At 40.3% G+C, this 27,372-nt stretch overlaps 1 protein-coding gene across 1 annotated transcript in view; it reads left to right on the forward strand.

The window, feature by feature from the left end:
* Positions 1-27,372, forward strand: part of pkd1b (polycystic kidney disease 1b) — a 79,011-nt gene that overhangs the window by 12,299 nt on the left and 39,340 nt on the right. The window contains exons 6-19 of the mRNA XM_051666602.1: positions 1,644-1,909; positions 2,347-3,075; positions 3,259-3,390; positions 4,946-5,121; positions 5,256-5,392; positions 9,139-12,788; positions 13,086-13,250; positions 13,354-13,494; positions 17,244-17,526; positions 17,616-17,847; positions 17,978-18,122; positions 23,142-23,276; positions 23,654-23,798; positions 24,925-25,527. Coding sequence (XP_051522562.1) covers positions 1,644-1,909; positions 2,347-3,075; positions 3,259-3,390; positions 4,946-5,121; positions 5,256-5,392; positions 9,139-12,788; positions 13,086-13,250; positions 13,354-13,494; positions 17,244-17,526; positions 17,616-17,847; positions 17,978-18,122; positions 23,142-23,276; positions 23,654-23,798; positions 24,925-25,527 — 6,939 coding nt within the window. The remainder of the gene's footprint in view (positions 1-1,643; positions 1,910-2,346; positions 3,076-3,258; positions 3,391-4,945; positions 5,122-5,255; positions 5,393-9,138; positions 12,789-13,085; positions 13,251-13,353; positions 13,495-17,243; positions 17,527-17,615; positions 17,848-17,977; positions 18,123-23,141; positions 23,277-23,653; positions 23,799-24,924; positions 25,528-27,372) is intronic.

Raw genomic sequence — 27,372 nt, forward strand, 5'->3', positions numbered from 1 at the left:
CAGACCAATTTGATGCAGTGTGCGGCGTATGTTCTGAGCACTGACAGGCTGACCCCCCCACCCCTTCAACCTCTGCAGCAATGCTGGCAGCACTCATACGTCTATTTCCCAAAGACAACCTCTGGATATGACGCTGAGCACGTGCACTCAACTTCTTTGGTCGACCATGGCGAGGCCTGTTCTGAGTGGAACCTGTCCTGTTAAACCGCTGTATGGTCTTGGCCACCGTGCTGCAGCTCAGTTTCAGGGTCTTGGCAATCTTCTTATAGCCTAGGCCATCTTTATGTAGAGCAACAATTCTTTTTTTCAGATCCTCAGAGAGTTCTTTGCCATGAGGTGCCATGTTGAACTTCCAGTGACCAGTATGAGAGAGTGAGAGCGATAACACCAAATTTAACACACCTGCTCCCCATTCACACCTGAGACCTTGTAACACTAACGAATCACATGACACCGGGGAGGGAAACTGGCTAATTGTGCCCAATTTGGATATTTTCACTTAGGGGTATACTCACTTTTGTTGCCAGCAGTTTAGACATTACTGGCTGTGTGTTGAGTTATTTTGAGGGGACAGCAAATTTACACTGTTATACAAGCTGTACAATCACTACTTTACATTGTAGCAAAGTGTCATTTCTTCAGTGTTGTCACATGAAAAGATATAATAAAATATTTACTAAAATGTGAGGGGTGTACTCACTTCTGTGAGATACTGTGTATATATATATATATATATATATATATATATATATATGATTGAAGACATATGTTATAATTATTTTATAATACATAATACATTTCAACTGCTTACATTAAGAAATGAGTCTGTATACTGTTGTCATTTGTTACTCTAGGAGTTTAGCGATTGGTTGCTGTCTCTGTTAGGATGCTATTGATTGGCAGCAGCCAGCAGTAGGTTCCTCCTACTCATTGTCAGGCACTTCTTGCTGCAAGCTGCCATTTGTTCATGGAACCCCATCTCAAACCATTCCTACATTTGTTTGAACATCCTGACATGGCTACATTAGCTCAACTAATGGAGTAAGTTTAGGGCAAGACTATATGTTTTTTTTTGTTTTTGTTTTTTTGGAGTGCAAAACTTGAGTTTTGTTGCTTTTCAGTCTAGCTTTGAGGTTAGCTATATGTTAGTGTTCTCCTAACAGTTGACAAAATTTACTTTTAGCACTTTAGCATTAACTTTGCAGTCTTTCTCTTTTAGTAAAATGGTCTAAAATATTGTTGACTCACCTTGCACTCACTCATTTTGTCAAATAAAATGCTTTATAGTATAAGACTGTCCCTCCCTTATACCACATACTTTTGACTAGCGTGTTGCAAATCTTGTTCATGGCTGTTGCATAAATTAAATGCTACTTGCTATTTAAAATGAAAAAATGAGCCCTCTGATACAGTATGTCCCACCCTAAATTCAAATTTTAATAGGAAATACTTAAATACAGCAAAGAACACTGCACTCATTAAGCTGTTTCATGGGGTCTTTATGTTCTGGCTAATTAGCAAAACATACTTTGCTATCAAATTATCCATTGTCAATTATCATTGAAAAGTAGCTGTATGTTTGAATAACATCCTTGCAGATTACATTTACTCACAATGTACCTCTTTTACTCTCCACCTATCAGGCTGTAGTTATCTGCTGAATCCTTTCAGCTGCTGTTCACTGATACCCATGTGTAACACCACTGGTGGGTGTGCCAGCGGGCAGTATTGGTGCCATCTGCTGGAGATCTGTTTGCCTGTCACCAGTCCATGCAGCCCTTATCACTCCTTCAACCTGGGACATCCATTCTCCCTGCCTCCCCGCTACCCTGCAACGCCACCGTTCTTCCATTTGATGGCAGACATGTCACTCAAACTGCCCCCGACTGCTGATTACACACACATCAGTGTAGGTGGCATTGCTTGACTTACTGTAGTGGCATGGCTCTTAAAGGGATAGGTCTGCCCCAAAAAATTATTCTGTCATAATTTACTCAACCTCATTTTGTTCCAATGTGTATGACTTTCTTTTTTTCTGTGAACACAAAAGGAGGTGTACAGTAGGATGAGAGAGCATCAGTCACCATTAATTTTCATTATATGGAAAAAGATGCAATGAAAGTAAATGGAGACTGTCAATCCTTAACATTCTGCCTAAAGTCTCCTTTTGTGTTCCATGGAAGAAAGTCATACAAGTTCATAACAACATCAGAGTGGGTAAATCATGAAAAAAAATAAAAAAATAAATTGGGGGTGAACTATCCCTTTAAGTGTACTTATGGTAGTGAATTTTGACATTAAAACCTGAGTTTAAATCTATAAAATGTACAGTATTTATTTGTGCAGGTTACAATTCAAGACAAAGACATCACTGTATATCCTGATGACATTCTGGCAGTGCAACACACTAGAAGAACAGGAGAATTTCTACATTGTGTTGCCGGTACCAGTTCAGCCTGGCGCCACAGTTACCTCTCTCTGCATGGACCTGAGTGGGGAGGGTGGTTCAAGGGGAGTCTGACTGCCCATCCAGGAGTGGGCCAATGGCTAGATGGTGTGGTCTGTGACCTCCGGGTGATTTATGAAGACACTAATCCACACTATGGTGTTTCACCAATACCTAGCACCATGCAAACTACCTCAGAGAGCAACAGTCCAATCAAAACACAGAGCCTTGTCACAAGTCTGCATGTTTTGTATCCAGAGCTTGACAAGAACAACCAAATGCATGTTGCCATCAATGTTCCAACACTCATTGTCATCAAGATTAATTCAGGGGAAAACGCAATCAGTTCCTGGTCGGCTCCAGTGTCTAAGAATGGAGTCTTGTTTGTGTCTTCTTGCCCTGCTGTGATGCTTGAGATTGATGGAGGATGTGTGAGGGAAACTTCTGACACGTGGTTCTCTTATGTGTACATGGTGCTTCCAAGTCAAGGTGAACATACACTGAACATCGTAGCTTCAAACAGTCTGAACTCACAGAGTCTGAGTTTGAGGGTTGTGTCTCATATCCCTGTAACTGGGCTGAGTATCCAGCCTCTGGGCTTCAGCAGAGTTCTTGTGGACATACCACAGGTAGGTAATTCTGTGATTTTTGTCATTGCACAAGTACATTTTGCCAGCAACCTTTTAGCATTTTGACGGGCTTATGGTATTTACATTATATTTGTGTGAAATGTTTCTAAAATGTCATAACTGCACTTTTACCAAATTTTTTTTTTAATGATTTTTAGGATGCTTAATCAGTTTTATCTACAGTTGTTTACAGCTTCAGTAGCCACAGGCTCATCTGTGACGTATACATGGGTTATTGATGACCTGGTCCAGTTTGAACACACAGGAGAGTCTTACAGCTTGGCTTTTAAGAAGCCTGCAGAATACACGCTTAAGGTAAACATGATAAAGGGATGTTCACCCAAAAAAGTAAATTCTCTCATCATTTATTCACCCTCATGCCATCCCAAATGTGTATGACTTTCTTGCTTCTGCAGAACACAAACAAAGATTTTTAGAAAAATATCTCAGCTCTGTAGGACCATACAATGCAAGTGAATGGTGGCCAGATGTTTGAAGCTCCAAAAAGCATATAATGGCAGCATAAAAGTAATCCACATGACTCTAGTGGTTAAATGTATATCTTCTGAAGTGATATTAAAGGTGTGGGAGTCCTTTTTTTACTATAAATCTCCACTTTCACTTTCTTCTTTGTTTTTTGGCAATTCGCATTCTTTGTGTATATCGCCACCTACTGGGCAAGGAGGATAATTTAAAGTTAAAAAGTACTTAAATATAGATGTTTCTCACCCACACCTATCATATCGCTTCTGGAGACATGGATTTAACCACTGGAGTTGTATGGATTACTTTTATGCTGCCTTTATTTCCTTTTTGGACCTTTAAAGTTCTGGCCACCATTCACTTACATTATATGGGCCTACAGAGCTGAAATATTCTTAATTTGTTTTCAGCAGAAGAAAGAAAGTCATACACTTCTGTGATTTCATGAAGTTGAGTAGATGATGAGACGATTTTCATTTTTGGGTGAACTATCCCTTTAATGTGCATTTAATTTGTACATGTACAAATTTTAACCAATACATGAAAATTAGCCTAAAATATGATAAATTGATTAAAATCTTCAGATCTTTTTTAGGTTAGAGTTTCTCAACTGGTTTTGCTTCGAGACTCAAATTTTACATCCAAAATCAAGTGACGACCCAACACACTTACTTTACCAAAATTGTTTAGCATACAATAACCCTTGATCTTTAAATCAACCTCTAAAATGTATTTATATTACCATGAACTGCACAGGCCCAACAATATGTGAAATCATTAACATGACATTGGCTAATCTCTATACTGTAGTTTGAGTGTTTCATTTCTAATAGTATGTTGAATTTTGATGGTTTCATGCTCTCAGTAGCCAAAGTTCACAGCCTAAAACATATTGTGTTTGGCACAAACCATATTATTAATTGTTGCAAGAGAATCTATAATTAATGTAGTCTTCTTTGTATTTTTCACCTATAGTCTTACATAGCTTTGTCATGTTTTTCAAAGATGTCAAGCAACCTGTCCATGTTGCTATTGCCTTAACTGAACAAGATTCTACCAAGTGACAGATGAATTTGCAGAAACATATTGTAAAGTCTGATTGGATGCACAGCATTTGACTTGAACTACAATAGACATGAGAAGCATTTTTTCCTCCCTTATAAAAGTTGATAAGGCTATTTATTTTATATTCTATACTGTACTTAGTTATTTGGTTTTTTGCATTTTATTATTTGCATTAAAAAAAAAAAAAAAAAAAAAACAAACAAACAAAAAAAAACAGACCTGTGGCCAACCAGTTGACAACCACTGCTTTAGGTTTTGTTTCAAATTATTGTATTTATTTTTGTCATATTTCATTAAATCTTTACTGCTTTCTCTGTACTAGGTGATGGCAAAGAACCCTGTGAGCTCTCAGTTAATTGAGGTCAAGCTAACAGCCGATGTAATGACCCCATTAGCTGAACTAGCGGTAATTTCCATGCCAGAGGCCATTGCTGTAAACACCTCAACTCTCTACACCATTCATGTTAAAGCTGACATCTCTATAGGTGTTACAATCAGGTTAATATTTATAAATTATAATTGCTATTATAATTAACATGTAATTGTTTTAATTGAGTTAAAGTTCTAAAATTACATTTGACTTATTTAAAAGACTATATTATGTATATTGTACTATGAAATTATCTCTCCAGATGGGATTTTGGTGACAATACGACTTCTGTCAGTCACCCAATTTCTGCTGCTTTAGAAATTAAAGACAGCTATCTTCAGCAAAGTATCAAACATGTTTACCTGCAAGACTCCACACATCATATGTTTTCTTTCCCAGGTACATGTTTCATTGCAAAAATAAAACCATAAATAGTATACACTGATGAGCCAAAACATTATTAACATTATGCCTAATATGCTGTTGGTCCTCGACGTGCCGCCAAAACAGCACTGACCCACAGAGACATTGACTCTACAAGACCCCTGTAGGTGTCCTGTGGTATCTGGCACAAAGACATTAGCAGCAGATCCTTCAAGTACTGTAAGTTGCAAGGTGGAGGCGCTGTGGATCGGACTTGTTGGTCCAGCATATTCCACAGATGCTCAGTCAGATTGAGATCTGGGGAATTTGGAGGCCAGGGAAACACCTTGATCTCTTCATCATGTTCCTCAAACCATTCCCGAACAATGTGTGCAGTGTGGCAGGGCGCATTATCCTGCTGAAAGAGGCCACTGCCATCAGGGAATACCATTGACATGAAGGGGTGTACCTGGTCTGCAACGATGTTTGGCCAGATGGGGGCCAGCTGGTTAGCACAGGATCGAAGACACGCTGGTGAGACGCCATCTGGGCCTGAAGCCTTCCTCGTCTTTTGTTTCCGAAAGATGTGGCTCACATCATCTTCACAGATCTTAAGTGCAGGTTGAGTAGCAGGAGGGGGGAGGAGGGGGGTTGCAGGAGGTGTTGGTGTTTGTGTGAAGTGAAGGTCAGAGTGGGTGTTGGGTGTGAGATTGGGCCTTTCAAATCTGCAGTAGAGCACATTCAGGTCGTCAGCCAGTTGTTGGTTCCCTACAGGGCTGGGGGTAGGAGTCCTGTAATTTGTGAGTTGTTTCATGCCACTCCACACTGATGCAGTTAGCTGAAAATTTGTTTTTCAGTTTCTCAGAGTATCTTCTTTTAGCCACTCTGATTTCCCTGTTAAGTGTGTTCCTGGCCTGATTGTACAAGACTTTATCCCCAGTCCTGTAAGCATCCTCTTTGGCCTGACGAAGCTGCCTGAGCTCTGCTGTAAACCACGGTTTGTCATTGTTGAACTTTAAATAAGTCCTAGTAGAAATGCACATATCCTCACAGAAACTGATATATGATGTAACAGTATCTGTGAGCTCGTCCAGGTCTGTGGCTGCAGCCTCAAAAACATTCCAATCCGTGCAATCGAAGCAGGCTTGTAGTTCCAGCTCTGCTTCATTGGTCCATCTCTTTACAGTCCTTACTACTGGCTTGGTTGATTTTAATTTCTGCCTGTAGGTTGGAAGAAGATGAACCAGACAGTGATCAGAGAGTCCCAAAGCTGCTCTAGGGACAAAGCGATATGCATCCTTTATTGTTGTGTAACAATGATCCAGTATGTTCCTGTCTCTGGTGGGGCATGTGATGTGCTGTTTGTATGTGGGCAGTTCACGTATGAGATTTGCTTTATTAAAATCCCCAAGAATAATAATAATTGAGTCCGGGTATTGTTGTTCCATGTCTGTGATTTGATCAGCCAGCTGTTGCAGCGCTGTGTTGACACATGCGTTTGGTGCGATATACACACTCACCAGAATAAATGAAGAAAACTCCTGCGGCAAGTAGAAAGGCTTACAGTTAATAAAGAGCGCTTCCAAATTAGGCAAGCACATCCTCTTTAATGTTGTTACATCTGTACACCAACTTTCATTGATATAAAAAAATGTTCCACCGGCTCTCGTTTTCCCCGTTAACTCCGCGATGCGATCCGCTCTGAACAGTTGGAAGCCCGGCAGATGTAACACACTGTCCAGAATGGCTTCACTCAGCCAGGTTTCTGTGAAGCACAAGGCAGCAGAGGTCGAAAAGTCCTTGTTTGTGTGGGTGAGGAGATGTAGTTCGTCCATTTTGTTAGGAAGAGTGTGGAGATTCGCTAAGTGAATACTCGGCAGCGCTGTTCGGCTCGTCTCCCTCGCCTGTGTCTCTTGAACAGCAGAGCTGCGCCTCAAACTATAATGTCTAGCAAAACGTCTGAATATTCGAAAACCGGGAAAAGATTGTCTGGTATATGCTGTCGAATGTTCAGCAATTCGTCTCTGTTAAAACTGACTGGAAAAAGATTACTAAACACAGGACAAACAAACAAAAACAACAAAAGAACTGAGGAGCTCCACACCGAGGCAGCCATCCGCAGTGCCATAATGATGATCATCGGCCTCATCCGAGATGACAATGAGTCTGCATACAGAAGGGAGGTTGAACAGCTGGCTGTTCGGTGCAGTCAAAACAACCTTGAGCTGAACACGCTCAAAACGGTGGAGATCATTGTGGACTTTAGGAGAAACACCCCAACACTGACCCCCCCCCTCACCATTCTAAACAGCACTGTGGCAGCAGTGGAGTCATTCAGGTTCCTGGGCACTACCATCTCACAGGACCTGAAGTGGGAGACCCACATTGACTCCATTGTGAAAAAGGCCCAGCAGAGATTGTACTTCCTTTGCCAGCTGAGGAAATTCAACCAACCACAGGCGCTGCTGATACAGTTTTACTCAGCAGTCATTGAGTCTGTCCTCTGTACTTCAATAACTGTCTGGTTTGGTTCAGCTATGAAATCAGACATCAGAAGACTACAAAGGACAGTTCGGACTGCTGAGAGGATTATTGGTTGACCCCTGCCCCCCTTCAAGAACTATACACTTCCAGAGTGAGGAAAAAGGCTGGAAAAATCACTCTGGACCCCACTCACCCTGCCCACTACCTTTTTTGAACTGTTGCCTTCTGGCGAGCTGATTCTGAATCTGATTCTGATTCTGATTCTAATGTTTAGGTTGGTGGCACGTGTCCACATGAAAGGCTGGACACAGGGTTTCCCAGCAGAACATTGCCCAGAGCATCACACTTTCTCCACCAGCTTGTCATCTTCTCAGTGCATTCTGGTGCCATCACTTCCCTAGGTTAACAGTGCATTCAACACATTGACTATGAGAACTGATTGTTCGCTTACCATCTAATCTTCCGAGACCTTGACATGTGGCCTTGTTGGGGGATGATCAATGTTATTTGCTTTGCCTGTGAGTGGTTATAATGTTTTGGCTCATCAGTGTATCCTGTAATACGTTTATAAATATTTAAATATTATAATATTATAAATATTACTATAATAGAACATTGAAAACATTAATAGAACAGTAAAAGCATTATTAGAATATAATGTATTTACACTGCAAAAAACATCTTCTTAAACAGTGTTTTTATCTTGTTGTCTAGTAAAAATATCTAAACATCCTTATAACATGATACATTTATTAATATTTGTAATATAATAAGAGAATATATCTTAAATTAAGTTTTTATTTTCCCATAGGCATGTTTTCTTTTTTTAGGCATAAAAATCTCTACATTTTGTTAGATTCATTGGTAAAACTTTATAATAATAAGGTTGTATTAGTTAACATTAGTTAATTACATTAGTTAACATGAACTTACAATAAACAGCACATTTTATGCCACTTAATTCATGTAAATTCCAACATATACTAAAACAGCATTATAAGTTGTATATATTAACATTAGTTAATGTATTATGAACTAACAATGAACAACAATCTTTTGATAAATAAACAATAGTCAAGATTAATAGATTTTAAAAAAAATCAGTTAATTGTTAGTTTATGATACTGTACCTCATGCATTAACTAATGTTAACAAATAGAACCTTATTGTAAAGTGTAACCAATTTATTTTTACCAGAAAACAAGACAGAAATACTGATTAAGGAACTGACTGTTTTGCAATGTAGCTTTGAAAAATTGTCCAACTAAATTGTAGCATTGTAATTTTTTCCTTTCTAGGTGACTACACCTTGAAAATAATGGCTTACAACAAATATGACCATATTGAAAAGACTGTAACTGTCAAAGTAAGGACTCCAATATCAAGATTGCTGGTGTCATCATCTCCTGTTGTCTGTCAAGTCAACCACACCATCTTCTTTGAGGTCTTACTATGGCCTTCTTCATACGGAGTGATTTACTCCTGGAACTTCGGCGACAACTCCAGTAAAGTGAAGGAATATCACAGTAAAATCAGCCATGTTTTTATAAGACCCAGAAAATACGATGTCACCATTTGTGCCAACAACACCGTGTCAGTCTTAACTAACTATACAGCTGTGGAGGTAGTTGAAGCTGTCTCTGGTCTCCAGCTGAGTTACATTGGCTCCATTGAACTTAATTGCATCTTTGAAATCACTGGGAATGTGTCTGCTGGCACACATCTAAAATGGACTTTTGACTTTGGAGATGGTTCGATACTAAAAGATCACTTTGGAAGCTCCGCCTCTCACATTTATATGTCTCCTGGTAACTACACTGTTCAGGTTACTGCGTATAATTCTGTAAATAGGGAAAACCAGTCAGTCAATGTGGAAGTCTATAAATTGTTTGTTAGTAAAATCTTGCCAACTGACTGCATTGTGAATGAAGCGGAGATAGATTTTGAGGTGTTGGTGAAAGGCAATGTTCCTCTTTTAACTTTTCACTGGGATTTTGGAGATGGGAGTCAGTTGTCTATTGTTAAAGGAGCTACCACTATCACTCATACTTTTTTAAATTCAGGGATTTACTCAGTTAGTGTTAAAGCTAATAGCCCAGTGGGTGCGGCCCATTATCAAACTAACATATGTGTTGAGCCCCAAATTACAAATGTCACATTGCATTTGCCCAAGACTGCTGTAGCGGTGAATGAGGAAATATGCATTAATGTATCTGTGCTTCCCAAAGTAAGTGATCCTTATAAGTTTCGGTGGAGTAATAACTTTTCTAATGATACCCCAGTCATAGGCCTGTCACACCATTGCTTTGTTTTCCCAGCTGAGGGTTTGTATGAAATTATGGTGATGGCAAGTAATGAAGTTAGCAACAAAACAACAAAAACAACAGTTTTTGTTCAAACGTCTGTATCCAATTTATACATAAAACACGAAGGTAACCAAGATGCAATGGCTGTGAATCAGTCCTATTATTTTTGGGCTGAGCTTTCTGGTAAGAGAGACGTTTCTTTTCAGTGGGACTTTGGAGATGGTTTCTTAAAAATGAAGGGTCAAAATCAATCACACATTTTTGCTTTTCCTGGGAGGTTTTGTGTGACTGTTACTGCATCTAATGCAGTAAGTTCCCATTCTGTGTCCATAGAAGTAGAGGTGCATGTACCTCTGTCATATTTAATGGTTAATACCAGTCAGCCATTTGCAGAGGCAGGAAAAGAGATACTATTTAAAGCTTGGACTGATGTGAATGAAAATGTTAAGTTTAACTGGACTTTGAATTATTTGTCACTTTCAATCCCTGGGACATCTGAGTTTATGTATGTGTTTCCTAAAGCAGGGGTATTTCTGATTAAAGTCACTGCTCAGAATCGTGTCAGTCTGATGGAAACCACAATGTATATTGAGGTCATGGAGAGAATAGAAGGGGTTCGAATCCAATCTCAAGGTCTGCAGTCTGCAAGATATTTCCTGACCAATCAGATTGTATTATTGAGAACTTCAGTGACACATGGTTCTAACTTGACATATAAGTGGCTTGCAGATCAAAGTGGGAATAATCAAACTATAAGTAACAGTGAACAATTTCAGCTATTTACAAACATCTCTGGTGATTTGTATATCAGGTTGGAAGTATCCAATGTTCTTGGTTCAGTAGATACTGAACTTTCATTGAGAGCAGTTGAGTGCATTTCTGGTGTGAGTATTTTAGCATCAATGAATGTTGCCACCAAAGGAAAGCCAGTGAAAATCTCTGTGAGTGTAGCATCTGGAACAGACCTTCAGTACTCATGGTTCCTGGACTCTGAACACAGTTCTAAAATATCAGATGTACCCTTTATTTTGCATGTCTTCAAAGTTATTGGTGTGGTTGAACTCAGTGTGTCAGTCTCAAATGTCTTTGGGTCTAACAATGCAACCAAACTACTGATAATTCAGGAGAGTATCTCTGAAGTAGACTTTCAGATAAATGGAAAATCAAGCCCATTTTTTGTTGCATCAAATAGCATCCTGTCACTCCATGGATGTGCACGGACAGGAAATGTCCTACATTGGGAATGGACATTAACTTTTCATAACAGTTCAGTTATTCTTCTTGCTGACAATCAAATAGTTAGCTATTCTTTTGTGGATGTTGGAGATCACCATGTCTCACTTAACGCCTCAAATGACATTAGCTGGCAAACTGTTTGGTATATTGTGACCATTGAGGATACCATCCAAGGACTTTCACTAACAGCTAGCAGCAGTATTGTATGTGAGAATGATTCGGTTACATTCAAACCGTCTGTCTCCCAAGGAAGTCAAGTTTCCTTTTCTTTGGAATTCATGAATAACATTTCATCAGTGGACATTGAGTATAATTTTACAACCTCTTCTCTTTCAGTTGGAAAGCACTTGGTGAGAGCAATAGCAAAAAATAATGTCAGTATCCAAACAGTTACAGTAACTGTGCAAGTGGTGGAAAGAATGAAGGGGTTGCATTTGATTGGCTGTTGCTCTGCTGTCCTTGAGGCATCAAAAACCATTAGTTTTCAAGCAAATGAAAGCAGTAGCTCACAAGCCGATTATCACTGGACTTTCCTATTAAATGGAATATATTCCTCTCGGGAAATTGGGCAAAAAGTTCACTTCACACCTATTACAAACGGATCCCTGTATGTTACAGTAGAAGCTGATAATGGCTTCTGCTCACAGTCCCTGAGCATTACAGCAAAAGTACAGAAGCATGTGAAGGAAGTGAAGCTTGTTAGCTCGCACAATGTTGCTTTTATTGACTATCCAATCACTTTTGTAGCCATCACAGATGGAGGAAGTGACCTTAAATTAATTTGGGATTTTGGTGATCCCAGCGGAGAAACCCTGGTTACAGAATCCAATACTCAAGACCACAGATACAATGTTACTGGTCGGTTTGTGGTGCAGTTAACAGCTCTCAATGACATAAGTCAGGTCTCGACGCGAATGCCAGTTGAAGTACAAAAACTGGAGTGCGCCCAGCCTAGCATCTACCTGGTTGAAGAAAAATCTAAGACATTAAAATCCAGACCGAGATTTTTTGAAGCAAGAGTAGACTTCAAAGGTTGCATTACGTACAAAGCATCATATCTCTGGGAGATTTTCAGGGGCCCTGATTGCTCAGCAATGGACAAGATATCTTTAAACGATTCCGTTGATGTTACTACACCACTTCTGTCTCTGCCAAGACACACTCTTAAAGTGGGAAACTACTGTTTGGCATTTACCACCAGACTACAGGGAACTCCCCTAAAGCAGCACAAGACTTTAAAGATTGCTGTTGTTCACAGTCAGTTGGTGCCTCTGATTAAAGGTGGATCTCACAGGCTCTGGTCAAGTAAAAATGACCTGATAATGGATGCAACTGATTCATATGATCCAGATTCAGAGGAGAATGATTTTGAGTCGTTTCAGTTCCAGTGGGGTTACATTACAGAGGTAAGTTACATTTGCAAGGCAATAGCCCCTTTCACACATACAGCGCTTTCCAGAAAATTTACTGCAATTTTCATGTTTGAAAATACTGGTAAATTTTGCTCTGGCAATTTCTCTTAATGAGAAGTTCTAACATAAGTACCTATAAATGTCCATTTTGATGGTATGTGTGAACAGCACATGTGGTACATTTACCAGTAAAGGTAACCCATCGATTTTCCTGAAATTTACTTTACTGAAGCCCCTTTTACACATACAACCAGGTAAACACTTTATTGATGGTGGATTCTGTGCTTCCAGAACACTGCAGCATCGTTTTCAGCCATTTACACCCCTCATCATAATATTCCCGGAAATGGAAGTATTCTTCTTCTTCCCAGAAGTACCCTGTTGCCAGACAGAGTGTACCACTTTACTCTAACCCTTTACAAAAGTGGACGACAGCCTGTCTCTGTATCACAGTCAGTGAGTGTTGTCTCATTTTACTTAAGCTTACATTTAGCTATTAGATATTTCATTGCAAACATTTTTGTCATTAATGCTGTTCTAACTCTGTTCATTCTGGCAGGTTACAGTGTACAATGTTGCTTTACTACCTGTGACTGTAAATTGTGTATCCTGTAACTCCCTGTTGTCATTCCATGTGAGTCATAGCCGGCGAATTGCCTTGGCTGGCTATTGTTCTTCATGTGAAGAAGACACTGTACAGGTAGTCAGTTCACAACATAGTTTTAAAAAAATGACTTCATATCAAACAAGCCCATAATGTCTCACACACACACATACACACAGTCTTCAATAGCCTATAACAGAAGCTTTCAGACTGGGACCACAAGGGGCCGCTAGACAAGCCGAAGAATATTCTAGAAAAAAAAAAAAGGTTTAAGAGTATTTTTAAAGTAAAAAATACAAACACAATCTGCATATAAAACTCAGCAAAAAAAGAAACGTCCTCTCACTTTCAACTGCTTTTATTTTCAGCAAATTTAACGTGTAAATATTTGTATGAACATAAAAAGATTCAACAACTAAGACAAAAACTGAACAAGTTTCACAGACATGTGTCTAACAGAATTGGAATAATGTGTCCCTGAACAAAGGGGGGGTCAAAAGTAACAGTCAGTATCTGGTGTGGCCATCAGCTGCATTAAGTACTGCAGTGCATCTCCTCCTCATGGACTGCACCAGATTTGAAAGCTCTTGCTGTGAGATGTTACCCCACTCTTCCACCAAGGCACTTGCAAGTTCCTGGACATTTCTGGGGGGAATGGCCCTAGCGCTCACCCTCTGATCCAACAGGTCCCAGACGTGCTCAATGGGATTGAGATCCGGACTCTTCACTGGCCATGGCAGAACACTGACATTCCAGTCTTGCAGGAAATCACGCACAGAACAAGCATTATGGCTGGTGGCATTGTCATGCTGGAGGGTCATGTCAGGATGAGCCTGCAGGATGGGTACCACATGACCATGCGTTCAGACCAGAGGAGGCGAGAGCGTCAAAATTCGCTCTGGCTGCCCTGCCAACAATGCTATCGAAGATTCGTGGATGCTCTGACATAGTTGAAATAGGCAGCAACGTTTGTTCGGAATGCTTGGTTTTGTGAACTATATTTAAAGGGGCCGCAAAACATCCAGACATGTCGACCGGTATCTTTTCACAAGTAGCGTATATCCTCATGAAATCTTTTAAATGTGAAAGTAAGAAATTGATCGATGGCAGAAAGTAATTAAATATAAAAAGACAAACGCTGATGGTATAAATGTATTACAGATTGATCAGGCAGCACGGTTTTGCATGCTATGGTGCCAAAATTAGCATGCAATATATTATATATAATATTATATAAACCATAATATCCACTTCATCAACTCATCTGGCACACCAACAACTTCAGACACCTTTGTCCCGCATCATTTTTTAAATTTATATCCCTGTAAGCAAACAGGGACAGATCGTATATTACTGGAAAACCTGCCACGGCAATAATTAGTTTCTCCTCCATTTTGTCTTTGGAACTATTGTTTGGTGGGAACCAAAGTTTACACTGTGTTCTCTAGACTTCGCTAGAGCGGAGCACTTCTATATTCCAATAGGTTGCCACCGAACCGCGTCAAAGCTCATTACCATAATGTTGCTTGAACTTTAATTCTAACTTTTACCATAACTTGAACTTTCCTCTGACGCCCACAACGCCCAAGACGCTCCGGCCACGGACGCGCCGCTTCACGCCGCCGAGAGACGCTGGCTGCCATAGAAAATGAATGACTTCCGGTCGATTTGACGCTCTTGACGCCTCTGGTCTAAACACACCATGAGGGAGGAGGATGTCTTCCCTGTAACGCACAGCATTGAGATTGCCTGCATTGACAACAAGCTCAGTCCGATGATGCTGTGACACACCACCCCAGACCATGATGGACCCTCCACCTCCAAATCGATCCCACTCCAGAGTACAGGCCTCTGTGTAACGTTCATTCCTTCGACGATAAATGCGAGTCTGACCATCACCCCTGGTGAGACAAAACCATGACTGCACTTTTAGCCAGTCCTGTTTGGTCCAGCGAAGGTGGGTTTATGCCCATAGGCGACGTTGTTGCCGGTGATGTCTGGTAAGGACCTGCCTTACAACAGGCCTACAAGCCCTCAGTCCAGCCTCTCTCAGGCTATTGCGGACAGTCTGAGCACTGATGGAGGGATTGTGCGTTCCTGGTGTAACTCGGGCAGTTGTTGTTGCCATCCTGTACCTGTCCTGCAGGTGTGATTTTCGAATGTACCAATCCTGTGCAGGTGTTGTAACACGTGGTCTGCCACTGTGAGGACAATCAGCTGTCCGTCCCGTCTCCCTGTAGCGCTGTCTTAGGCGTCTTACAGTATGAACATTGCAATTTATTGCCCTGGCCACATCTGCAGTCCTCATGCCTCCATGCAGCATGCCTAAGGCACGTTCATGCAGATGAGCAAGGATCCTGGGCATCTTTCTTTTAGTGTATTTCAGAGTCAGTAGAAAGGTCTCTTTAGTGTCCTAAGTTTTTATAACTGTGACCTCAATTGTCTACCTTCTGTAAGCTGTTAGTGTCTTAATGACCGTTCCACAGGTGCATGTTCATTAATTGTTTATGATTCATTGAACAAGCATGGAAAACATTGTTTAAACCCTTTACAATAAAGATCTGTAAAGTTATTTGGATTTTTACAAATTATCTTTAAAATACTGTGTCCTGAAAAAGGTACGTTTCTTTTTTTGCTGAGTTTTAGCTTGGTGGGGGAAAATTTTATTTTATATTTACATTGAGTCTCTCTTTTGCAACTACATATGCCACTACATAAAATAGTTAGTGTAGGCTATGTTTCTAGTTTTTCATTGCCATTGTCGTCTTTAAAGGGATAGTTCACCCAAAAATGAAAATACTCTCAAAATTGACTCACCCTCATGCCATCCCAGATGTGTATGACTTTCTTGCTACTGCTGAACACAAACAAATATTTGTACTCTGTAGGTCCATACAATGCAAGTGAATGGTGACCAGACCTTTGATCTCCAAAAAGCATATAAAGGCAGCATAAAAGTAATCAATGTGACTCCAGTGGTTAAATCCATGTATTTAGAAGCGATATTATACATATGGGTGAGAAACAAATCAATATTTAAATATTTTTTTTACTATAAGTTCTCCTCGCTACCCAGTAGGTGGTAATATGCACAAAGAATGCAAATCGCCAAAAACAAAGAATGTGAAAATGAAAGTGAAAGTAGAGATTTATAGTACAGCACTTAAATTCTGATCTGTTTCTAAACCCACACCTATCATATGGTATCTGAAGACAATGGGTTTAACCACTGAAGTCGTGTGGATTACTTTTATGCTGAATTTATGCTTTGTGGACCTTCAAAGTTCTGGCCACCATTCACTTGCATTGAAAGGACCTACAGAGTTGAGATACTTTGCTAAAAACCTTTGTTTGTGTTTAACAGAAGAAAGAAAGTCATACACATCTGGGATGGCATGAGGGTGAAGAATTTTCATTTTTGGGTGAACTATTCCTTTAACTTGCTTACTGGTTGAATGGTAATATTTAAAGCTGCTTTGGAGTGATTTTTGTTGTAAAAAGCTCATCATAAATAAATTTGGATTGAATTCTATATCCTGATATTGGGTTAAAAAAAAAAAAAAAACAAGGGAAAAAGATAAGCAGCTAACTTTTAATATTGATAATTGTTTAGCTTTAGTAAAGTAAAAAAAAAAAAAAAATTCATTTTGGAAGCACACATGCGCCCACATTATACAGTATATGAGTCATATGTGAAAAGATACAGAAAATCTGCCTTTATGTTTTTGAAAGGGGGTTCCTTGCAAAGGCATCATCACATTTGGGAGTCCCTGGCATTCAAAAGTTTGAAAAACCCTGGCATATAATACTTTTAGCTTTTGATTTTACCCCACTTCATCTTACAGTACAAGTGGACGGCAGAGAATCAGAAAGGTGAAGCTGTAGCACTGAATGAAGTCACTACCTCAACAGGAAACCTCTGGAGAGAGATAGTCATTAGAGCAGGGGTGCTAATGGAGGGACATGAATATACCTTTACTCTCAACGTGACTGAACCAGCCTCTGGGAATTGGGGGTCAGCAAGCATCACCTTAGTCCCCAACCATCCTCCCTATGGGGGCATTTGCACTCTGTCACCAGATGACTCTCTTCATTTCCTGGAAACAGTGGTCATTTTCAACTGCTCAGGTAGTGTGGTTTTTCTCCAATGTTATTTCTCACCCAAGTAATGGCTCTTTGGTTTGACGTCTTCGTTGCTATTTTGTTCTCAATGGCAGGGTGGATGGATGACGATGGTGACTCAGCTCAACTGATATTTTCACTACAGGTGGCACAGTGTGAAGATTTTGGACCATTATGTCCCTTGATTACCCTTTACAGAGGCACTCAAAGCACATTCGGCTCCCTGGTGCCACTTGGTAATTTAAGCATAGCAGAAAACACATCTGTTATTTACGTGCTGGTGATGGTAGAAGACAACATGGGGGCTTCAGTCATCGCATTGAGAAAGTTAGTCCACTGCTTGGCAGTTATTTAGTCCGCAAAAATATTTTTTCAATTCCATATTTCTATAATTCGTGTTTCTTGTTACACGCTTGCCACATCACAGATTCAAAGTAACATTTCATATCTCATGTAGGAACCTGACAGTGCTGTTGAATGACCATCACACAACTGAGTGGTTAAGAAATAAGATCCAATCAGAGTTCTGGGCGTTGCTTCAACAAGGCAATCCTCAGAACATCATACAATATTCTATCGCCCTCACCAGCCAACTCAACCAGGTAACTGGGATAGCCCTTAAAAATAATTTGTCTGCATTTTTATTAAGGACTTTTTCTGTGTCTTAAAGTTCACATGAACTGATCTGACAAGCACAGATTTCTTTCCTGTGTTGACATATTTCCTATTGAAACAAGGTGATGGTGCAGAACATATCGAAGAGCTTATTCCCCCACCTTTTTTCAAATACACAATATCCTTTTGAATGTAACATCCATGAACATGATTCGCTACTTGCTATTGCTAGTCAGAAGTAGGTGATATTAGAGGGAGGGACATTCTCGTAGAGAGCATTTTATTGGACACAAATCTGTGTCACTGCTGAAAAAACAATAGAAACCCTCACCCTCAGTAATTTTAATGATTTTTAGCAGTTGTAATAGGAATTGTATTAGTTTTAATGGAAATTATAATGGTCCCACAGGGACCATTATTGGTTTCCATTACAGATATGTATTGGCCCATTGGGGCCAATACATATCTGTAATGGAAACCAATACAAATCATTAAGTAAGGCATAATTGACAATTATATAATTCACACCCGAGGTGCATCGGTCACTCTGCTGTGCATCGTGACCGCAATACCACCTTGGGTGTGCATTATTGTTCAATAATTCAACAGGCTGGAGTCAGTTATTCCGCTTATACCATGTTTACCACACCTTAATACATAGTTCAGGGTTTTTATCTCAAGATATTTTCTGGTTTTCGTCCCAAAAACTCTCTTGTGAGTGGAACTACTTTCTTCCACCACGGATTCAGCATCTTGCTCTGATACAGCTCAAGCCTTCTTTGCTAGTTCGAAAACATCACCTTAGAACTAGCAACGGAGGATAGCGAGGCTTGCGCTGCTTTGCTGGAGCACTTACTGGAGTAGCAAGTTAGTGCGTTTGTGCGTGAGAGTTTGTACGTGAGTTTGTTTTTGAGGGATCGAAAGAGAGAAGCTCAAAAACTGAGAGAGATTGCCTGTGAGATTACCTTTATTTGTTGCAGCTCTCATCAGAAGTAACATTGCTTAAAAATTACCAAGATGTAAGTTTAAGCACTTCACAGCAGCAGCGAGTGTCGCCATATTTCCGTTGTAAACCTTAACAACTGTTTTAAACCCTACTGAGATACAGGTGTGCGCTGACATGACAGCTCTGTTTTTCACTCGCGCGCGCGTGTGTGTGTGTGTGTGTGTAATGCGTATATGTATGTGTGTTCACGTGTGTGAGAGCTTAAGAAAGGGGGAGAGGGAGCGTGAGGGTGTTTCCCACAGATATTTCAGATAATATCAAGTGTATCTAGCTCTAAAACAGCTCAAGCCTTCATTGCTAGTTCGAAAACATCACTTTAGAACTAGCAACGGAGGATACACTGCTTTTCGGCTTTGGAGTAACAAGGTAGTGTGTGTTTGTGTGCATGCGTGCGTGTGTGAGTGAGAGAGAGTTGTAGGGGTAGCGCGGTGCTTTCCATTATAGCTATGTGAGGCCGATTATGGCGAAATACATTGAAACATAAAAAGTTTAACATATTAAAAGTTATTTCGGATGATAGAAATTGTTGTATTGATCAAGTCGTAGGGGGTGCATTTGTTGGTCCCGACACGAGTCTCAATGTGTGTGTGTGTGTGTGTGAGAGAGAGAGAGAGAGAGAGAGACGAGAGAGGGAGCCCAAGGATGCTTTTCAATCGAAATTGAAATAAATTTAGGATATTATAGAAATTGTTTGTCATTCTTAGCCGATGTACTTAACCAATGTCTTTGTTTTAATTGGTTATTTTGTTGTGGTAATCTGTAGGGCTCTTTGAAATAACTGAAATAATTTGGTGAAGTGATATGGAACCGTTATGCGGTCAAGACCTGGAACTACTTCATAGCCATGCATTTACTTGAAAAATAATTGCACACCTTAGAACGTCCATCAACCAAACAGAATCAAGCATTCAACAGACCTGTGGTATAAATCTGTAACGAATGCTGGAACTGCTGACAATGATGATGATGACGTGAAGATGAAGAACCCAAGTGCAGTTTATTTACAGAATGTGAACTCCAATAACCCTGACTACAAAACAAAACAAAACATGAACATGGACTTGACAAACACATACCATCACATACAATACTCCACAAATAGACAATGCAAACATGAGGGCTTAAATACAAGACATGGGAGAACATAAACCAATGAACAAACAGAACTGATAACAAGATAATTAAACAATAAACCAATGAAAACGTGACACATGAACATGGAGGGAAAAACAGAAATCACATGACTAGGGAAACAGGAACACATGACAAGAAACAGGAACTAGAATTTCAAAATAAAAGACATGAATCAACAGAATACACCTGACACTGCTCAGGTGTGGCTGTGACGTGGCATGGAGCAGGCTGGGGCGTCGCCGTGACGTGGCATGGAGCAGGCTGGGGCGTCGCCGTGACGTGGCATGGAGCAGGCTGGGGCGGCGGCCGTGACGTGGCATGGAGCAGGCTGGGGCGGCGGCCGTGACGTGGCATGGAGCAGGCTGGGGCGGCGGCCGTGTCGTGGGACTCTGGCTCGGCGGCGGCCGTGTCGTGGGACTCTGGCTCGGCGGCGGCCGTGTCGTGGGACTCTGGCTCGGCGGCGGCCGTGTCGTGGGACTCTGGCTCGGCGGCGGCCGTGTCGTGGGACTCTGGCTCGGCGGCGGCCGTGTCGTGGGACTCTGGCTCGGCGGCGGCCGTGTCGTGGGACTCTGGCTCGGGATCCGCCTCCCCCACAGTGAATGGGGAACCGATGAATCGAAGGGCGAGGTCGATATATTGAGCCAGGCTGAGGGAACAGCGATCGCCAGGCATCAAAAAAGAAATGGACTCATTTAGTCCAAATCTAAAACAACCCTTGAGGGCAACCTCATTGAAGTCTACCTGGCTGGCTAGACCGCAGAAGTCCTCAACATAGTCCTCCAGAGGACGATTCCCCTGACGTAAGCGCAGAAGCAAAACCGCTGGGTCCATGGGGGGTGGAGTATTCTGTAACGAATGCTGGAACTGCTGACAATGATGACGATGGCGAGGACGTGAAGATGAAGAACCCAAGTGCAGTTTATTTACAGAACGTGAACTCCAATAACCCTGACAACAAAACATGGACTTGACTTGACTTGACTTGACTTGACTTGACTTGACTTGACTTGACTTGACTTGACTTGACTTGACTTGACAAACACATACCATCACATACAATACTCCACAAATAGACAATGCAAACATGAGGGCTTAAATACAAGACATGGGAGAACATAAACCAATGAACAAACAGAACTGATAACAAGATAATTAAACAATAAACCAATGAAAACGTGACACATGAACATGGAGGAAAAACAGAAATCACATGACTAGGGAAACAGGAACACATGACATGAAACAGGAACTAGAATTTCAAAATAAAAGACATGAATCAACAGAATACACCTGACAAAATCCTATTGGAATATGGCCCAAAACACATTATTGTTTCAATTGTTAGATGTTTTCCTGGTAGTGCAAAATGAGTCATCAATCATTTTTGTCCATTTTTCCCGGAAAAGGGAGGCTGTAAATTTCACATTTTGTCAATGTTTTTGAGTACACTAGCATATAGATAAAGGCCTCAAATAAAAAAAATGCGTGGACTAAAAGCCAATAAAAACCAAGTGTGGCTACAATGAATCACAACATGAGATGAAATTGTAAATACATAGTACCTCTGGAAGAATTAATGGTTATATAAGTCCTTTTTTTTTTTTTTTCTTTTTTTTTTGGAAGACTCTTACTAAAGTGAAATCCGATCAGCCACAACATTAAAACCACCTGCCTAATATCATGTAGGTCCTCCTTGTGCCACCAAAACAGCTCTGACCCGTCGAGGCATAGACTCCACAAGAACTTTGAAGGTGTCTTGTATCTGGCACCAAGACGTTAGCAGCAGATCCTTCAAGTCCAGTAAGTTGTTAGGTGGGGCCTCCATGGATCGGACTTGTTGGTCCAGCACAGCCCATAGATGCTCAATCGGATTGATATATTTAAGGGACACAGTTGTCCAGCATCTGCGAAGAGCATCAAAACTAGCACTTCTGCAAAAACATGCAGTATTTTCAATTTAAATTTTAACTGCATAAGTTAAATTGAAATGTATATATTTACGTTTAACAAGGAAATAAATTTACAGTGCAAATTATGGTTACTCCAGGTTTGTGCATTAGCATTAGATGCTGGAAATGTCCCGCCCCTTACTGAAACAGAAAATACGATTGGTTAGCAAATATCCAATCTCATCTGAAATGAACGTTCTGATTGGTCGATCAGCTTATTCGGACTGTCGGTCTTGCCAGTGTCTTCAGTTGCTCTCCCGCCTGCCGCAGCTCCATGTGCATTTAGAGAGAATCACCGTACACTTTTTTAAATAAAATAAAAAACCACAATTCACTTACCGGTGCTGCGGCATCTCGTTAGTAGATTAAAAGTTCCACGTCAAAAGTCTACTCGTTGTTCTGGCGGCCATACGTATCATCACTTATTTCAGGTGGGCATACGCAAAATCCTAAGAAAGTTAGGTGGGCATATGGCATATGCCATATGCTGGTTCACCGGTTGTCCTACCTTGGACCACTTTTGGTATACTAACCATTGCATACTGGGAACACCCCACAAGACCCGCTGTTTTGGAGATGCTTTGGCCCAGCCGTCTAGCCATCATAATTTATCCCTTGTCAAAGTCACTGACATTGCCCATTTTTCCTGATTCCAACACATGACTGTTGACTTGCTGCCTAATATATCCCACCACTTGACAGGTGCCATTGTAATGAGATAATACAAGTTGTTCACTTCACCTGTCAGTGGTTTTAATGTTGTGGCTGATCAGTGTATATGCATGTGTGTTGATAATTTGGGTAATGATGATATTCATCAGCAAGTTGAAGACCATATCTTAAAAAAGTATTTCAACACTGATTATCTAAAACACTGATCACTCCTCGCCTTGTTTATAGCAAAATCTCTTCCACAGCTGGAGACCTTTAGTGCTCAAGAGTTGGAGGACAAGATTCAGATGCGAGGAAATGTAACTCAGGCTCTGGCGTCTATGCCAGTCTCTACGCTTCAGGATGTAGCTCAGATCAGCTCAGCTTTGGCCCAATCTACAGTAAGACTTTCTACTGTTAAAGCTCATGGAAAGAGGCAGCACACCCAGCCTAAAGTATAATACAGAATCACCCTACAACTCTAGTTTCAGCATTAATTGCAGCTCAACACAAAGCATATCAGCAACTTGCTATAGATCCAGCACAGTGCAATTATAAGATGTGACACTGGAGCCAAAGACTCATCAACGAATATAGACTGCCTGCTGTGACTGCCTGCTGGGACATCCCATAATGAGGAGTTGAGGGAATACAGAAAAAAATTCATGCTACCTAAGAACAAATTATTTGTCACATGTGATATTGGTGGATACTGATGATGTTACAAGTACACATTTTATGTACTAGAAAAAAATGGAACTGCTTTTTCTGTCTGCAGGCAGCTCCCTCTGAAGTGCAGTGCAAGGGCTGCCAAGCAAAGGTTCTTATGGTTACAGAGAAGATGATCAAAGTAATAAGAGAACAAACAGGACAGAGTGACATCAACCCCACAGATACCGGCAGGAACATTCTCAATGTTTTAAGTAACTACAGTACATTCAGTCTTCAGCATTTACATTCAGTTTGATACCAGAGGGTCACTCTGAAGCAAATTGAACACTCTTTGTTTTTTCCATTTTGGTTTTTATGAGCAGAAATTGTATTAAATTAAATTAAATGTCTTAAAGTCCTAATTGAGCAGTTTAATTGAAAAACATCCTAGAAAATCATGCCTTAAATGTATTTGTCTTTAGGCCCCCAGAGAGTAAGCCGAAGGCGACTGTGGCAAGGAACCCAAAAAATGTGTTTTGACTTGCCCCTCCTTTTCTTTAAAAAAAGCAAAAATCTGGGTTCCAGTTAGACACTTACAATGGAAGTGAATGGGGCCAAATAAACATTAAAATACTCACTGTTTTTCAAAAGTATTAACTTAACCTTTTCTGTGAAAAGTTATAGCTGATTTTACAGCTTCATTGCCATGACAATGTAAAGTCAACAAACTCTAATACGACTGTAAAAATGACTATTTAAACAACTTTACAGCTCAAATAATGCAGGTGCCTTAACAGAAGAACTGATGCAAGTGCTTTTATAAAATTATAAGCTTCACATTTTCCAAGTCTTTAAACCCTCCAAAAATTGACCTCATTCACTTTTATTGTAAGTGCCTCACTGTAACCTTGATATTTTTTTCTTTTTATGAAAAGGACAGACTAGTCGAAATAATTTTTTGTGGTAATCAACATTATGCTACAAATGCTGTCGATTGAGCTTATCTTGTATTGAACCCGGAATATTCCTTTTATATAATGGCAAGATCAGTTTGCTGTGTGTAATACAAGTCATGCATTAATTAGACCAGTAATTAAAATAGACCAGAAATAGAGATGTAATACTTAAACAACAGAGAGAGTCCATAACTTGGTCTGCAACTTCCCCACATAAGAGCACACGAGCAATGAAAGGATTAAGGCAACAGAAAGTGGTGCAATTAAGTATAAGTTTACTGTGAAAAATTCTTTGCTCTTTAAAAAAAAACAAAAAAACGAAATTATAACATGAATCATTATTTGTTCCTTTAATTGTTTTTAATCTCTGCTCTGAAGTTAAATTATTATTCATTTAAAATTAAATTAACTGTGGCTTTACTTTCTTCCATTTTCATTGCAGGCAGTGCCCTGACTGTTGATCATATAGAGAGGAGTAATTCAGGCCACAAGCATTTGGGAACATCAGAGACAGCTGTATCAGCACTAGGCCAGATTGTAGAGCTCATGCGTTCATTGATGTTGTCGCAGATGCGTGGGGAAGAGGCTCTTTCCCTCGCTGCTCCAAAGATCAGTGTTGTGGGTGTACGGGGTGACCCTACTAAAGACATCCTGTGCACAGACCCCTTCAACCACTGCCAGTTTCACATCCCATCAGCACTGAGCACTCACCTGAAGGAGAAAAGACAAGAAGTCCTGCAAATACTTTTGCAAATGGAGGCAGAAGAAAACCCATTCATTCCAGCTGCAGAACCTCCTATATCCACAATGCTTGCAGCCATGGAGTTTGCTACACCACAAGGGAAGCCCATTCCCATTGCTAACCTGACACCAGACACTGCAATTCAATTCACTTTGCAGAAAAAGATAAGAGAGGAGGATGAGAGTTTGCTGAGGAAACATTTCACTCTGTCATCTAAGGGGAGTGTAAACTTCACAGTTCAAGCAGTGCAAACAAACCCTCAGGCTGGCCTCTATGTTTCCCTAAACTTCAGTGTCATCCCAGGTAGTGTTAACCAGATAATACATCTTATGTGACCTCCACAACCTGTTAAGATCTGTGTCCATTCCAATGGACATCACTTTGCTGTGTTTCTTTTATCATTTGGTGCCGCTCAAATGTAAAAAGATTATTAGGTTATTATTATTTGTATGTTGCTTATTTTATTGGGGAAAACAATGTCACAAATAGTTGCATTTAAAAAAAATACTCAGTAACACTTTACAATACGTTTCCATTTATTAACATTAGTTAACAACATTAGTTAACATAAAATCACAATCAACAATACTTTTACAGCATTTGTTAATCCTAGTTACTGTTAATTTCAACATATACAAATATATATATTTTTTTTTTATAACAATCATTATATTTGTTAACATTAGTTAATGCACTATGAACTAACATGAACTAACAATGAACAATTGTATTTTTATTAACTAACATTAACTAAGATCAATAAATGCTGTAAAAATATATTGTTCATTGTTAGTTCATGATACCTAATAGCACAGGGCTTTTCAATTGGTGGCCCACAGGCCAAATCAGGCATGTGAATGCGATTTATCCGGCTCTCCGACTGATTTTGTTGAAAGTGTTACACTGCGTGTTACACAGAGGTGTGTTTAACAAAGCCTAGAAGTAAATTTAACAACACTTGGCATTGAGTTTAAAGGGATAGTTCACCCAAAAATTCAAATTCTCTCATCATTTACTCACCCTCATACCATCCCAGAAGTGTATAACTTTCTTTCTTCTGCTGAACACAAATTAAGATTTTTAGAATCAGAATCAGAATCAGCTTTATTGCCAAGTATGCTTACACATACAAGGAATTTGTCTTGGTGACAGGAGCTTCCGGTGTACAACAATACAAAACAGTAGCAAGACATAGATAATAATAAAAAATAATTATACACATACGTACATACACAGACACACACATACATATATACATACACACATACACACATACACATACGTAGTGCAAATCTAATACAAATCTTTTATTTGTTATGTACAGTGCAAATACAATCTGTTATGTACATTGCAAATGCTTTTTTTTTTTTTCAGAGGAATGAATTAACAGAAGAGGTTGGATGTGTTGGATAAATATAAAAAAGATTAAACTGTGTATTGCACATAGTTAATGCTCAATGGGGCAATTTAACTGTTCATGAGATGGATAGCCTGAGGGAAAAAACTGTTCCTGTGCCTGACGGTTCTGGTGCTCAGAGCTCTGAAGCATCTGCCAGAAGGCAACAGTTCAAAAAGGTAATGGTCGGGGTGAGTGGGGTCCAGAGTGATTTTTCCAGCCTTTTTCCTCACTCTGGAAGTGTATAGTTCTTGAAGGGGGCAGGGGGCAACCAATAATCCTCTCAGCAGTCCAAACTGTCCTTTGTAGTCTTCTGATCGTAGCTGAACTAAACCACCCAGGAACCTGAATGACTCCACTGCTGCCACAGTGCTGTTTAAAATGGTGAGGGGGGTCAGTGTTGGGGTGTTCCGCTTAAAGTCCACAATCATCTCCACCGTTTTGAGCGTGTTCAGCTCAAGGTTGTTTTGACTGCACCAGACAGCCAGCTGTTCAACCTCCCTTCTGTATGCAGACTCATCGTCATCTCGGATGAGGCCGATGACAGTGGTGTCGTCTGCAAACTTCAGGAGCTTGACAGAGGGGTCCTTGGCGATGCAGTCATTGGTGTAGAGGGAGAAGAGTAGTGGGGAGAGCACACATCCCTGGGGGGCACCAGTGCTGATTGTACAGGTGCTGGAAGTGAGTTTCCCCTGTCTCACAAGCTGCTGCCTGTCCATCAGAAAGCTGGTAATCCACTGACAGATAGACAT

Source organism: Myxocyprinus asiaticus, chromosome 32 (assembly GCF_019703515.2).
Source record: "Myxocyprinus asiaticus isolate MX2 ecotype Aquarium Trade chromosome 32, UBuf_Myxa_2, whole genome shotgun sequence".
Taxonomy (NCBI): domain Eukaryota; kingdom Metazoa; phylum Chordata; class Actinopteri; order Cypriniformes; family Catostomidae; genus Myxocyprinus; species Myxocyprinus asiaticus.